Source organism: Artemia franciscana, chromosome 6 (genome assembly GCF_032884065.1).
Source record: "Artemia franciscana chromosome 6, ASM3288406v1, whole genome shotgun sequence".
NCBI lineage: Eukaryota > Metazoa > Arthropoda > Branchiopoda > Anostraca > Artemiidae > Artemia > Artemia franciscana.
Genome location: NC_088868.1, coordinates 16556078 through 16572627, shown reverse-complemented (window position 1 = coordinate 16572627; position 16550 = coordinate 16556078). Strand labels below are relative to the sequence as shown.

General features: G+C 34.7%; 1 protein-coding gene and 1 pseudogene across 1 annotated transcript in view; both read left to right on the top strand.

The window, feature by feature from the left end:
• The window catches only part of LOC136028439 (neuralized-like protein 2), a 7290-nt pseudogene extending 5084 nt beyond the window's left edge, over positions 1-2206 (top strand).
• Positions 1-16466, top strand: part of LOC136028502 (nucleolar protein 9-like) — a 59632-nt gene extending 43166 nt beyond the window's left edge. The window contains exons 2-5 of the mRNA XM_065706345.1: positions 4222-4550; positions 10075-10203; positions 11384-11551; positions 16245-16466. Of these exons, the coding sequence (XP_065562417.1) occupies positions 4222-4550; positions 10075-10203; positions 11384-11551; positions 16245-16466 (848 nt within the window). The remainder of the gene's footprint in view (positions 1-4221; positions 4551-10074; positions 10204-11383; positions 11552-16244) is intronic.
• Positions 16467-16550: the final 84 nt, after the last annotated feature.

Below are 16550 nucleotides of genomic sequence, written 5' to 3'. Positions count from 1 at the left end.
GAAGACATGCAAAATCTTTGGTTTATTATCACATAAAAATCATAGTTAAGAAGCTGCTTAAGATAATATTAAAAGCTAAGATTGACCAAAAAAAATAGCACAAACAAACTATTGTTTATATCGGCAATTATTTAACAAAACTCTAACTTTAGCATAAAGAGAGAGGTACTGACGAGGGAAGAAACTCCCTTTATCCGTAATATGAGGAGGTTCCCCCTTTCGTCAATACCTCCCTCTTTGCGCTAAAGTTCGAATCGGGTTCCAATTTTTTAAGAAGAATGTCCCCTGAATCCCAAAAGCCATTTAATTAGAATAAATAGCTCCTTTGAAATCACTAAAAATACTTTAGCGTAAAGAACGAGGTATTGACGAGGTGCCGAACACCCTCATATACGTTATTGGTATAATATCTGCTCGTTTTAAGTTTTAATGTTATTCCTTACTTTCAGTTGAAAAAACTTGTTTTTGTAAAATTTAATTTCTGAATGTTTTTAAAATAAGATTACATCAATAAAATTCATGAAAATTTCCCTTCAAAGATCCTCCCACGAGATCCTAACTTTTGATGGGTAAAAACATATATTTAAGATCAGCATAAAAATGCGATTCTTTTGATGTATCTATTTGTATCAAAATTCCGTTTTTATAGTTTCTGTTACTATTGAGCCGGGTCGCTCTTTACTTTCAGTTCGTTACAACGAAGTGTTTGATCAAGATGAGAAGGGTTTTATCAGGCTGATAGAATGCTTTATAGGATTTAATTTCCATTTAATAAATAAAAAACAAGTTTTTTCAATTGAAAGTAAGAAGCCCCAATTCCCTTAAAGTAGGGAAATTATTCCGTATAAGAAAGGGGTTGTCGCCTCCTCGTCGCCTCGCTCTTTACGCTAAAGTTTGACTCTTTCTCACAACTCTACTGCTTAAAACAATAAAAAAATAGCGTAAAGAGTGAGGCGTCGAGGAGGGGACAACTCCTTTCGTATACGGAATAATTTTTGTACGTTTTAATATCGCTCCTCACTTTCAGTTGAAAAAATTTGTTTTTTATTTAATTTCTGAACGTTTATGAATTAATGCATGTTTTGATTTTTGGCTTTTTTTTTGGCTAAATGGCTTTCTCATAGTTTTTGATAAAGGTGGGGGAGGAGGCATAGTTGCCCTCCAATTTTTGGTTATTTAAAAAGGCAACTAGAACTTTTTATTTTTTTACAATGTTTTTATTAGTAATAAATGTACGTAACTTACGAATTAACTTACGTAACGAACTTCCATATTTGTATATTGTTATCAAGTATATGAGGGGGTTCGCCCCCTCGTCAATACCTCGCTCTTTAGGGTAAAGCTTGAATTTTGTCCCAATTCTTTAAGAATGACCCCTGAATCACAAAGGCCGTAGAATAAATAGTTGAAATTACTAATAATACTTTACGTAAAGAGCGAGGTATTGAGGAGACGAACCCCCTTATATACGTAATAATTTCTGTTCGTTGCAAGTTTTAATGCTGCTCCTAACTTGCAGTTGAAAAAAACTTTTTTTTTTCGTTTAAATAATGCTAGAAAATCCTACACGCCCTTCATGGAAATTTTCTTCCCTCATGATAAATTCCTCCATGGAAAGACCCTCCTACGTAACCTCCTTCCCCTGAACCCCCCCCCCCCCCCGTGAAAAAGTCCCCCTGATAACGTCTGTACACTTCCCAATAAACATTACTTTATGTAAACGACGGTCGAAGTTTGTAGCTTGCAGCCTCTCCCACGGGGACTGTGGGGGATTAAGTCGTCCCCAAAGACATAGTTATTTGGTTTTTCGACTATGCTGAACAAAGTGGCAATGTCAAAATTGTCATCTGATGACTTCGGGAAAACAATTAGCGAGGGAGGGGGCCTAGGTGCCCTCTAATTTTTGGTCATTTAAAAGGGGCAGTAGAATTTTTAATTTCCGTTAGAATGAGCCCTCTCGTGACATCGTAGGACCACTGGGTCGATACGATCATCCCTGGGAATAACAAATAAAAAAGATAAATAAATGAACGCGCATCCGTGATCTGTCTTTTGGTGAAAAATACAAAATTCCACATTTCGAACTTCTACAGTAGGGTTTTCTGATACGTGGAATTAGGTGGTGTGATTTTCTTTCAGATTCTATGCCTTTTAGGGGGTGTTTCCTCCTGTTTTCTAAAATAAGGCATATTTTTCAGGCTCGTAACTTTTGATGGTTAAGACTATACCTGATGAAACTTGTATATTCGAAACTAGTATTAAAATGCGATTCTTTTGATTGCAAAAACAGAAACAAATTTCTGTTTTTTTTAGAGTTTCGGTTACTATTGAGACGGGTCGCTCCTTACTACAGTTCGTTACCACGAACTGTTGAATAATTTGAGCGGTTTGCTGAAAAAGTTTTTCTATGTTTGACAAGTTGCTGGTGTAAGCTTAAATAAAATGGCATAAAGCTCCCTCGTAAAGACATTTTTTTGTAAAAAAAATGACTTTCATGCATCTCATGTCGTTTCTGCTCGCAACAAAAAAAAAACTCGTTTCTGCACTAAGATCTGCACTAACCACTAGGATCTGCACAACGTATATTGTATCTTGAACAACTATTTGGTTTTTCTGTTATACGACGTGTGCATTATCCCCCTCATGAAAAAGCCTCTGACCACTCCCTCAGACCTAAAGAGCTTTGTGTAGCTACGAAAGAGCTTCAAATTACGCAATTTGGATAACACTAACAATAATATAATTATAACTTCAAAGGCGTATCCAGCATTTTTGTTCGGGGAGGGGGATGGGGGTTATGATTGGGACAATTTTTTCCCGGTGGTGTTTATACTCATTACCTCCCCCCTCCCCCCTCTTGGATATGGTAATTTAGCATGCACAATTTGAGACTGCTTGTGCAGATTTACCTGCACAAGTTGTTTTACAGCATATTGTTGTGTCAGGTTTCTTGCAGTTGCTTCAGAAAAATCATAATAATTCTGATTTCACATAATATCACCCTGTTGAAAATTCTGAAAAGTGGAAATATCGTAATTGGCTCGTTATGTGTTTTATTCCGTTTCAATTATTGATTTTATTGCTTGACGTTTAGTTTTGCCCTTGAAGTAGTTAGTACTTTGAATTTCTGATGTTGCACTTTTAAGTATTATTTAATGCTTAATTTATTTAATATTTATATTTAATGATCATTTAATACCTATATAATAGCAGTATTTAAGCATAATTTCATTAACTTTTTTCTATATAGACATGATCGTGTTAGCTTATGTTAGTTGAATGTAAATGTAAATACGACATAGAAAACGTTTGAACTGAACACAATTGCAGGAAAAAGTGAAAATGTCTCCCCATACCCAAGATTGCCCAGGGATTTTCTTGCTTCAGGAAAGTTTGAAAAACCTTGGCTTATTAAAGGACTATAGTATGTTCTTCACTCCTTAATATCCCTGGAAATGTCCTGTGATGGCCCCCTCTCATCAAAGCTCAGAGTTATAGAAACCTATTTGTCTTAGATAGGTGCAAGTCATTTATTGATTCAAATAAATTCAAACATGATTTGATGTAGAAAAAAAATAATAATAACTAAATGTCTCCTTCAATTTGAACAAGTTTTTTTGCTTCTTTTTATTCTCAAATTAAAGTGGCAAATTTCAAATATTTTGATTTCCCTTTGTTTCCCTCTAAGCACTTGTAATACATCCTTGAAAAGTATAAATAGAATTAAAGACCCGCTTGAAATAGTAAAGATTAAGTGTGATCTTCTTGCAAAAAAGTCTAAAAATCATTTACGTGACACAAATCTATTTCCTTTATTTGCAATAATTTAAAAGTCGCATGTGCAATTGTTTTTAATTGATTTTTCCGTATTTGCTATTTTGAGGCTGCTATTTTGTATTGATATGATTAGAATTTCTTTTATATTTGTTAATACTCCTCAGTTTTTGTATTTACGAGGCAAATAAAAGTATAATAATGCAACTGCCTTAGTAGATTAATGAAAACCTTTTTCTTTTGTAAATACTTTCGTGATACATATTTCATTTAAATCCTGTTGTAAAGTTTTCTGTAAAATTCTTCTGTAAAACTTTTTCTGTAAAAAATCTTTTATATAGAGCATATTAAAATAAAGTTTATTTTATATTCGATAAATTTTTTCCCTAATCCTTCAACTCCTTATTACTGTCTTACACTCCTTTTATCCTCATCCTTTTTCTCTAGACTTGGCTTACAACGAAGCTTCTGCAGCCACTCTACAAACTCTAATCCTGGTTCTTAACGGAAGTCTAGGGAAGCTATTACCTCCATTGTTAGACTTGCTGTATTCTAAATGTTTTTCACAGGAAGAAGGAACAGAAAACACGCTACCTTATGTATTTCAAGATAATTGTGCTCAAAGGACATTGGAGGTGGCGTTGTCGGTTGGCTCGTCCACGTTTTATGATAAGGCCTATGAAAAGCTTTTCAAAGGGAGGCTTGTAGATCTTTGCGAAACTGAATCTAAATTTGCAGTTATTTCTTTAATAGGAGGATGCAAGGATAAAGAAAAGGTATGTGAACTGATTTTCTTTTGTAGTTGATATCAAAGATTTTTGTTACAAAAGAAAATATAATATGGCTTAAAACATTTCATCAATATAGCGGCATAATATATTTTTTCCCTTCCCTGTACTTTCTTGCTACCTCTTTCTTTTCATTAGTAAAATGTACAGTTTGCTAATTCTCGTTGCTCTTGTTCAGCTTTCATATTTATTAGATGTTTACCTCTTTCTTTTCATTAGTAAAATATACAGTTTGCTAATACTCGTTGCTCTTAGATAACTTCGAAGACCACACTGCCTTTCCATGACGAAAGTAAAACAGTTCAAAATAGGGATGAAACCTTTTTATTGACAGTGAACAGATACAAAATTTAACTGGATATTTCGAACACATATACAGTGTTCATCATCAGTGTTCAGTGTTTTACTGCTGATGATGAACACTGTATATGTATTCGAAATATCCAGTTAAATTTTGTATCTGTTCACTGTCAATAAAAAGGTTTCATCCCTCTTTTGAACTGTTTTACTCGTTGCTCTTGTTCAGCTTTCATATTTATTAAGGCCTTGGGTCAAGCAAATCAAAGCGTTTTCTTTTAGAAAGAGGTTTAATCAAAATTAGAAAGAGGTCTTGCTACCTCTTTCTTTTCTTTCGTAAAATGTACAATTTGCTAATGCTCGTTGCTCTTGTTCAGCTTTCATATTTATTAAGGTCTTGGGTCAGGCAAATCAAAGCGTTTTCTTTTAGAAAGAGGTTTAATCAAAATTAGAAAGACGTCTTGCTACCTCTTTCTTTTCTTTTGTAAAATGTACAATTTGCTAATGCTCGTTGCTCTTGTTCAGCTTTCATATATATTAAGGCCTTGGGTCAGGCAAATCAAAGCGTTTTCTTTTAGAAAGAGGTTTGATCAAAATTAGAAAGAGGTCTTGCTACCTCTTTCTTTTCTTTTGTAAAATGTACAATTTGCTAATGCTCGTTGCTCTTGTTCAGCTTTCATATTTATTAAGGCCTTGGGTCAGGCAAATCAAAGCGTTTTCTTTTAGAAAGAGGTTTAATCAAAATTAGAAAGAGGTCTTGCTACCTTTTTCTTTTCTTTTGTAAAATGTACAATTTGCTAATGCTCGTTGCTCTTGTTCAGCTTTCATATTTATTAAGGCCTTGGGTCAGGCGAATCAAAGCGTTTTCTTTTAGAAAGAGGTTTAATCAAAATTAGAAATAGGTCTTGCTACCTCTTTCTTTTCATTAGTAAAATGTACAGTTTGCTAATACTCGTTGCTCTGGTTCAGCTTTCATAAAACGAATGCCTTGGTGTGGTAAATCAAAGCGTATTTTTTAACCCAAAGCCAGTTCGAATTAACTAGCTTACAGAGAAATTATGCTACCTTTTTCGTTTTCCTATGGGAAAATGTATCAAAACTAACCTTGCTTTTTCTTGGGTGCTACCAATCGGTAAAGCAAGATCAATACCCAGAAACGTCCTATTTGTCTAAAAACTTTAAACATATTTAAATACTTTTGGATTTACTTTCAACTGACTCTGTTGTTCTAGTAATGGCGAGCTCCAGCAAAGACAGAAACATGTGTTTTTTTCTGCTTTGTTGTGTAGCTAACAATGATGCTTATGAGACTTAAGGCTGCTCAGTCACTTGAGAGTCTGGTAACCACTGCTTAAAACATTTGAAAGGAGCTTTACTTGTAGTATTTTTTAGTTAGTGAATACTTTGGTTTGTTTAGTACAAACATCTTCTGACACAGGCTAGCCCAGGTGACTAGCCTAAGTTTATCTTACGAGCTCTTATTTTTTTCGAATTTCTTTTTCAATTAATATGCTTCTAAGAAAAAATTGTCAACAAGTTTTGTTAGCAAACACTTTTTCTTCAAGAAGTAACAGAAAATCGTCATTTGTCAATGAACCAAATTACAAATCATAAGGACTGTTATTTTTAGAAGAGGGTTTTTTCAACTCTCCCATTAAAATTTTCCTATCCCGCTGCCCAGGAAGTTGGACGTCATCTTCTTCCTTCTAAATGTCTAATTTTGTCAGACGAAAGCCATTTGTAAGTTGGTTCATCGGATGGCGGAAAAAGCCTTTAAGTAAACGGGATTTTGTTGACAAGGCCATCTATGATCTAGTATGTTGATGTAAAGAGGCTTCACAAATGTAGATGGTTTCCTTTGATGTTGCCGTTTGTAGCTAGTACTTTAGAAAATAGATCAATGGTTTTGCCGTAGAGTTATTTTGAGGTTGCGGAGCAGCGGGTGAATGTAGTTTTAAGAAAAAATATGGTTTTAAGGACTGTCATTTTTGGATAAAACATTTTTCAATGTCCCATTGAAATTTCACTATGCCGCAGCCCACGAATTGGAACGTCATCTTCTTACTTTTACGAGCCTAATTTTGTAAGACAATAGCTGATTTGTAACTTAGATCATTAACAGCTAGTAAAGGGCGATTTGACAACTAGTCATGGTTTTTGTATTTGTCATAGTTCACTTTCGGCCTATTTCGAACTGTGATAGTATCCATTTTATGTAAGGCGTTTTAATTGGATTTGTAATCGTATCATTGGAGTAAAAAGGAATTTGACAATGCCAATCAATCTGTTTAAATTGCTACATAGCAATAAAGTAAAAAAAACTTTCCAAACTTATTAGCTTCAATTGTATTAGATTCAATTTTATGTACTACTCCTATCATAGCTTTTTTTGATGAGATAAATGCGTGTATTTTACACTTCATTATTTTGCGGAAACCGTCTTCAAAGTTTCTCAAGTTTTGCGGCACTTTTCCCGCCAGTTGCACAACACTAAACATAGGATTCGAGTGAAAAGTTGTTCAAGTGAAAAGGTTTAAATAAAAAGTGAAAATGTCATGTGTATGTTTTTACCATTGGCGTACTTATTAGTCTTGTACGAACCCCATCAGGTAAAACACGTATATCCGCAAATACGCGTTTTTACCATTGGAACACATATAGGGATTCAGTTATTTATTTAAGAAGTAAGAGAAAAATCATTTTCAGATCACAAAAATAGAATAATTAGAACACTCTTCAGTAAGTCAATGGAATGGGTACCAGATGGCATGTCTTTTAAAAAATTCTGCGATTTTCTGGCATTAAAGGCACAAGCTTCGCCAATATTTTATCTTTTTTATCAGGCTTGACCCCTTTACCTCGGTTTAGCTTCTCCCCAAGAGGATGTTTCTTTACCCTCTTTGATCACTTTTTTACATTTTTTCAGCACAAAATCTAAAGAATTCTCTTTGCTGTCTAGTGAGGTATTGTACAACATGGATGTTTCACCACGGTCAAATCTTACTTGAGAAAATTTGTTCAACGGGGATGGAGATTTGATGGAAATCTACTTGTCAATATCCATCAAAGTGCCTCCTTGCAGTTTAGTTATACATATTGCTTTTTCAATAAATTCACACGGGCATCCAAAGTCCAAACCGTATTTGTTTCGAAGCTTGAACTCTATGGACCCATGCACTGAGTCTGGAGCCATATGGGTGTAACCCTTCGGTAGATTAAATATATAAAAAAAATTTTTTTTTTAACTGCAAGTCAGGAGCGACGTTAAAACTTAAAACGAACAGAAATTATTCCGTATATGAAAGGGGTCGTCCCCTCCTCAGACCCTGGCTCTTTACGCAAAAGTCTGACTCTTTCTCACAACTCTACTTTTAAAACAATAAAAAAACTTTAGCGTAAAGAGCGAGGCGCTGAGGTGGGGACAACCCCTCTAATATACGATATAATTTCTGTTCGTTTTAATTTTAATGTCGCTCTTTACTTACAGTTTTAAAAAAAAACTTGTTTTTTTATTTAATTTCTGAACGTTTTTGAATTAATGCATGTTTTGATTTTGGCTCACCGCACATGAATAATTAAAACAAAATTTGCATATTAATTTTTTATCGGCTAAATGGCTTTCTCATAGTTTTTATCGGACGATTTTGATTTAAAAGAAAGGGGTGGGGGAGGAGGCCTAGTGCCCTCCAATTTTTGGTTACTTGAAAAGGCATCTAGAACTTTTTTTTCCGAACTTTTTTATTAGTAATGTAACTTACATAACGAACTTCTATTTCTTATATTTGTATTACATATATGAGAGGGTTCGCCCCCTCGTCAATACCTTGCTCTTTACACTAAAGCTTGAATTTTGTCCCGATTCTCTAAGAATGACCCCTGAATCACAAAAGTCGTAGAATAAATACTGAAATTACTAAAAATACTTTGGTGTAAAGAGCGAGGTAATGTGAAGAAGATGAACCCCTTATTTATGTAATAATTTATGTTTTTTAGGTTTTAATACTGTTCCTTACATCCAGCTGAATCATATTTTGTTCATTTTCTCATTGTTTTTTTTTTTTTTTAAATAATGCTAAAAAATCCTGCAGCCCCTTCATGGAAATTCTTTTCCCTCATGATAAATACCTCCATGGAAAGATCCTCCCACGTAACCCCGACCCACCTCCCCCTCAACACGAAAAAGTCCCCCTGAAAACGTCTGTACCTTCCTAATAACCCTTCTCTATGTAAACAATGGTCAAAGTTTGTAACTTGTAGCCCCTCCTCCGGGGACTCTGGGGGATTAGGTCGTACCGAAAGACATAATTATTAGGTTTTTTGACTATGCTAAACAGAATGGATATCTCCGAATTTCGGTCCGAAGTCTTTGGGAAAAATGAGCGTGGGAGGGGGCCTGGATGCCCTCTAATTTTTTTGGTCCCTTAAAGAGGGCTCTAGAACTTTTAATTTCCGTTAGAATGAGCCCTCTTGCGACATTGTAGGACCACTGGATCGATACGATCATCCCTGGGGGGAAACAAATAAATAAACACCCATGCGCGATCTGTCTTCTGGAAAAAATACAAAATTCCACATTTTTGTATAGGAGCTTGAAACTTCTACAACAAGGTTCTCTGCTACGCTGAATTTGCTTGCTATATTTCTTTGACAATGTCATATTAACATTCTCACTAGTGCTATTGCTCTCATTGCCTTACTCAGTTTCACTATCTCCCCCATTAGTCCTACTTAAGTCTTCTTCATCTGTTGAAATGCGGAATCGTCTGAAAAATTGTAGTTGGTATCTAATGTCGCTCTATTTTTCTATATATTGCATAAAGTAATGTTGGTAACACTGAGCTTGAGGTACTGGAAGCCCACCCCTCTGGGAAATTTTGACGGTATGTTTATTGGTTTTCGTTAGCTGTGTCTTTCTTTGACTTTGTGAAATATGTATTGCACTGTGAATAGAAGGACATTTTTTTGGTTTTATTCAGTTATGTTGTAAATGTGTTCAATCTAAACATATATCCGACAAAGATCTAAAATATTTGTTGAAAAATCTAAAGTATGTCCAAAATGATTACCATATTGAAATGCAATTTTTTTTTAAGTAGACAGTGTTAGGTTTTTATGCCTTGAAATGCTGAGAGTGTTTTATTCTCTTTTTAACTTTTTTTTTTTAATTGACATGTTTATTTTGTTTAATTACCAATCCTCTTTTTCCTTTTTCCAGTTTTCCGAAATTTACGAAGAACTAGAGCCCAACTTCAAACGTTTTTTTACCGAAGGTGAAGGGGGGATAATGCTTGCAATTGCCAAGGCGTCCCAAAAATTGGTTACTAAGCAAGGAAATTTTCTAAGCGTAAGCTGAATTCTTTTTCTTATTATTTTTTTTAACTGTACTGAATTTTTAGTATTTTTATGCTGGGTCCAGAGACATACATCTTCCATGACATGGGAAGGGGGGGGGAGTAAAAAAGTTATTAATACATCCTAATATTTATGATAAGCTAAAATGTAAGGAATGCTGTTCAAATAGCTTAGCAAGAATGGAAACTGGCTTGAACTTCAGCTGTGTAATGATTACCCATAATAATTGACTGGCTAAGAATGTATTGGAATTATGTCTCCAAGATATATTGGAAGTATGTCTGTCATACTCTAGGACGGTGGACATATCAAATCTTCGTCGTCCTTATCTTCTTGTTTGGTTTCTTTTTCTTGTTGGACAGGCTTGAAAGATTATAGAAAACAAAAGAAGACGAACTTCTTGGTTTGTCCATGATATTTTCTACTAAGTAAGAACAAAACATGGCAACGCTGTCCAACAAATTTAATCCCTTGACATCGTAAAGTACTCCTTGGAACATCAAATGAAGTATAGTTAAAAGAGCTGTTAATTGGAATCAAGAGCTAAGTCATCACAGTTATTAAGATCGATACTAAGACTAGTACTACAAAGACCTGTTACAAAAACTTTGTGCAAATAAAGATCTACTAGAATCTATGTTTGTTATTTTAATAGGTTCTCTGCGTTTTTATTTACAGTCAAATCTTGAAAATCTAGTTTTTTTTTTGTTTCGTCGCTTCTCATCCATTGTGTAAAACTTTTATAGTTCAAAATTATTTGCAAGTCTGCTGTATTCTTTGTGTCTACGTTTTTTTTTACTTTTTTTTATTTTCCGCTGTGTGTGCCTTGTTGATTATATAAGTGGAATATGTGTGATATATTACTTTTATGAAAGTCCAATTTCTTAGTCTTTTTTATTTAGTATCTATTTGTTTGTTTTTTGTTGATCACTTTGGCTTTCGATCTTCGTTATTCTAGCCCTTTTTCTTGCTTTTATTTATTGCCCCGACTTGACTGTAATTTAGATAAAGCATATATTTAAGATTGATTTGTTTTTTTTTAATAATTAGTTAATATGTTTCTTTATTCAGAATTTAATAGAAATCTCGTCATGTACAGACCCAGAAGGCAATAATCATATCTAATACAATCCGTTTTGAGAATAACTAGTTAATATGTCTCTTTATTCTAGAAATTACTAGAATTCTCGTCATGTACAGACCCCGAAGGGAATAATCCATGTTTAATACAGTCTGTTTTGAGAATACAAGCGTCGAAGTTCAGCAAGGGTTCAAACAAGATTACTTACGCTGGTTCTCAAATGGTACAAACATTATTAAGGTTCAATAAACCTATAAAGGTAAGAGAATAATGTTTATGCATAAACATAAAATTATGCAGTCTTACGCTGTCTTATGCAGTCTTAAAATATGGTCTTACGCTGGTTCTCAAATGGTACAAACGTTATCAAGGTTCAATAAACCTATAAAGGTAAGAGAATAACGCTCATGCATAAACATAAAATTATGCAGTCTTATGCAGTCTTAAAATTACGGTCTTACGCTGGATCTCAAACGGTACAAACATTATTAAGGCTCAATAAACCTATAAAGGTAAGAGAATAACGCTTATGCTTACTAAATGATACAAATACTTAAGAAGAGATATTTAAATGCTCCAAGCAATGTCTTATGAAAGGAAGTACAGTTGCTGCATCCATGTATTGGCTTAGAAATACTGAGAAATCAGACATTTGTAATTCTTTAAATTTGCCTACGTAGCAGAAGTAGATAATTAATGAGAAGCGTACTTTTCAAAATCTAGGGGGTAAGGAAAAAAAAATCTAGGAGGAGGGTTGACCCCTGCTTGCCTCTCATCCATGCCTCTGTTATGAAAACAAGCATTATTTTTCCAAACTTGCAAAAGCATGTAGTTTGTAAGAAATAATGGAAGATTTTTAAATTCTCGAGATGATCAGAAAAAAGAATGCATACTAAGAATGCATACTAAAAGGAATGCATAAAAAGAATGCATACTTATGGATACTAAATGATACAAACACTCATGAATAGAGATTTATATGATCTAAGAAACTTCTTATAAAAGGAAGGGCAACTGCTGCACCCATGTAGCGGAAATGTTCAAGGTCAAAAGGTACTTTACATCCTAAGCTTAGAAATTAATTGCTGAGAAATCAGACATTTCTAATTCTTCAAATTTGCCTACACAGCAGAAGTATGTAATTAATGAGAAGTGTACTTTTCAAAATCTAGGGGGTAAGGAAAAAAAAAATTTGGAGGACGATTGCCCACTGCTTGCTTCCCATGCATGCCTCTATCATGAAAACAAGCATTAATTTCCAAACTTGCAAAAGCGTGTAATTTGTAAGAATCAATGGAAAATTCTCGAGATGGATAGACAAAAAAACCTATCCTAGGGCATAACCCATTTTAAAACACTTTTCCGTCTTTCTGTTTCTTGTAGAGCGGAACAAGCAACTTTAGAAGTTGTTTGTTTCGGGAGAAGGGGACAGGAGTAATTTGTAACAATCGAAACAACAAAAACAGGTAAATTTTATGAAAGATATTGTAATTGATTAATCTAAGTTAAATTGATTCGAAGTGTGTTTAAGTTAAGGTAACTTGATTGATTAAGTTTAAACTAAGTTAAATATAAATTAAAAGTTAATTTTTGTTAGAGACCTAGCCTAGATCCTCCTTCCCTCTTAAGCACGATCCAGCTTTCCTGTGCTCAAGAAAGGAAACACTGAAAATAGCTATCTAAAAATTTTCTCTCTCCCGATGACCTTTTCTCTTCCTCTCTCCTCAAGGAAATAGCCAATGGTGATGCATGTACTTTCTTGTTTCATGAGGACAACCATATTCCAGTCAAACGGGATAAGAATTAAGCCAAGCGTAAAGAACGGAAATATAAAGATCTTAGCGGAAAAATAAAATACAACCTACTACAACGTGGGATACATATTTGTTTTGTAATTTTGTTTCAAAACCTTTTTTTTTCGATAATTTAGTTTCAAAATTGCAAGTCTATCTTTGTTTATTCCTTCATATACTTTATCGTAAAAAAATAAGAGATTCAGAAGTAAAAGATTCAGACGAAAGACTTCCCTGTTCATTTAAAAGCCATGAGTTTTTTGTAAATCAAGATCCAAATGATCTAACTAAGAATTAGCTGAGATTTTCTTTAGTACTTTGTAGGTACTTCCTGAACCTTTCACTACTGACAAACTTACTTTATGGACTTTAGGTTAGCAAACTGGTTTATGATTCGATCTGTGAATCATAAAAAAAAAAACATCATATAAACTCCGCTATTTACGTTTGTCAGTAGTATTTGGAAATTTCCAGACTCTAAATCTGAATCTCAACGCACTGGGTTCGAGTGGGATATTCTTTTCCCGTTAGTAAAAATAGTCTTTTCCCCCGTTCTCACGACTGAAAAATGGGACGGTATAATTTCTGCGGCTAATGCTGATTAAATGACCTCTACTTTTCAAGAAAACTTCTCGGCAAGTACCATTTCTATTTTCCTGAAAAAGTTAACAAACATTTTTCAGCAGATCGTCCATACGTTACAAAAGAAATCAAAGCACTAAGCAGGAAAATCAGACAACTTTTCAGAAAAAAAAAACATAAAGAAGGGACTATCCTGAAGAATGAAATTAGACGAATGACCCGCCAAGCAGAGCCAGTTTACTATCAAAAGGAAGTATCTCACTTATTTGATTCTAAGCCCGGACAGTAGTACAAAAGGGTAAGGCAAATGACAGGTAAAATGGAGAATGGACTGGATTTCGGCTATGACGAGCCGGACAAAGGAACTGCAGATCTCCTAAACACCCACCTGGCAGCGATTATTCACACTAGACCCGGGGGATTCTCTGCATCTGTCTCCAGATTCTATGGATTTCCCAATTATCACAGAATCCCAAGTTTGTGTCAAACTGATGAAACTGAAGAGGAGGAGTATTACACCATTCAATATTCCTATTGACCTCTTTAAGGCTTTTCCTGAATTTTTGAGTGCTCCTTTAACTTTAATATTCAACAAGATTGCAATGTCTGGCCAGTATCTACAAAATTGGAAGAAGGGATTCATAACCCCTGTCCCCAGGAGAGGAGGCCCCTGTAATTTTACTGGTATGTGGCCTATAGCGACGACAACTATTTTAGTAAAATCTATGTAAGTTTCATCGCTGGGTGGCTATAAACCTTTATTCTGCATAAAAGATGACCCTCAGCAATTTGGTAGTATTCCCAAGAGTTCGGCAAGCCATTACTTAATTAGCTTGCTTGATAAATTTTAAAGCATCTAGATGAACCGGAACGCCAGGTCAACCTCTTGGCGATTGACCTAAAGAAAGCATTCGAATTGGTCTGCCATAGAACCCCTATCCGCAACCTATTGGTAAGTTTTTAATGTTGATGCATATTTAGTAACAATAGTTTCAAATTTTCTTTGAGGTAGAAATAAAAAAAAAACATAATTCAGGCTATTGTAATCCACAGCCAATCTACTCTGGAGTTCCCCAGGAAACCATTTTACGCCCTCTACTTCTTTTGGTTATGGTAAATGAGTTAGTAAATGGTGGGTCGGAACACTTTAAGTTCGTTTATGATTTACGCGTACTGGAGCTGGATGAAAAGATTGTTTCAAGCGAGGCAGGCAAAGTAACGGCGACTTTATCACGCCAAGCTGATGAGGGCAAAATGATCGTTAATTGTCAAGAAACGCTCGTAATAACTTTTTCTTTCCTGAGGGACAACCCATCCCTTGGTCTACATAATGTTTCAGGTTGCAGCATCATGGATATCAAACTCTTAAGGATATCTCTCACACATGACCTTAAGTTGGAAAAACAGACACAAGAGAAGATCAAACGGGCAAACCTGGGAATCGTTTCTTTAAAAATCCTTGCTCGTCATTGTATTTTTCTTACATTTGTCAGACTGCTGTTAGAATATGCTTGTCCCGTTTGGCATTACGTACTGAATTTGGACCAGAAGGACCGCCTGGAAAAGATCCAATACCGAGCTCTTCTGGTAGTATCTAAATCTCCTAAAGTCCCTTATTTCTCCCTTTCAAAACAATTTCCCTTGCAAATCTTTCTACACGCCGTGATGAATTGTGTTTTAAATTTGGTATTGGTATTTTGGCCAATCCATGGCTTCGTGACATACTCCCTCTTGAGCATCTCCCTTCGTGCCAACGGCTCCCGCGACAAGTAGCTCAATCGGTGCCAAATATTCAGCCGGTCCCAGCTCGGTATTTGTATTACCCAAGTAGTTTTGTTACCTTGCTCGTCGAGATTTTTAATACTGGACTCAATTGTCAATAATTGAACATATTTATTTGCTTTATTTCACTATTCTTTTGTTTTTTGTTTTTTTTTTACAGATAGTAGGACATTTCAATATCTTAGGTTTTAGTTTGACTCTGGGATATTTCGAATCATCCTCTAAGTTGAAATGGCGATGGCTGCGGAGGTGATTTTTATATGTTTAATGTCTTATGTTTTAATGTAGCAAGAACTGTAGCAATGACCCTGTAAGGCGTTTGATAATAAAATCGTTTATCGTTAAGTAAGAAGGGCAAATATTTGAAAGAAAGATTGTTCCACGAAAGTTATATTTGTGGAGTAAGTAAATCGATATTAGACCAAAATGTGTGTGAAGATGGATAAAGGAATTGATTTGATTTAAACACGAATTGGGGCTTTTCTTTCTAAACGAGTATTTCCAAACTTATTGTTTTGGTAAATCAACTGTATTTGGTCTAACTGCAATATTTTAAAACATCTTGGTGGAATTTTTCAAATAGGGTTGAGGGGTTTTATGCTAGGGTGGAACCATTTTTCTCTGACCTTCAAAAATAGGATACAGTACGTTTTTCCTTCTGCATGTCGTCTGGCAGGCTTTGCTACTAGAAATTTTTCAACATTGTGGGTTTTGGTTGTGGAATTTTCAAGTTTACAGTTGCTCTGTTCAAAATGAAATTATGATTCGTCTCTAGCCAAACCCATCTTATTCTAGATGATAAACAGTATGCTGTCACTACCTGCAAATGAGCTACGTGACTTATTCTGTGATCCTTGTGGAAGCTACGTCATGGATACTTTTGTCTCTTCACCCTCTATTGGTGAAAAATCCAGGGATAGACTGAGAAACAAACTCAAGGTCATTATTCAGTCTTTTGTATTTGGATTTAAATTATATGCTTCAATTTTAATATTTTTTGAAATTAAGTTCCTTTAATTTCTTTTACTATTTCTCTTAAGTTTAATTTAGTTAGTTTATTTGGGGCCTCCTGATGCTCCTGTTGTTATTGATAAGGTGTTT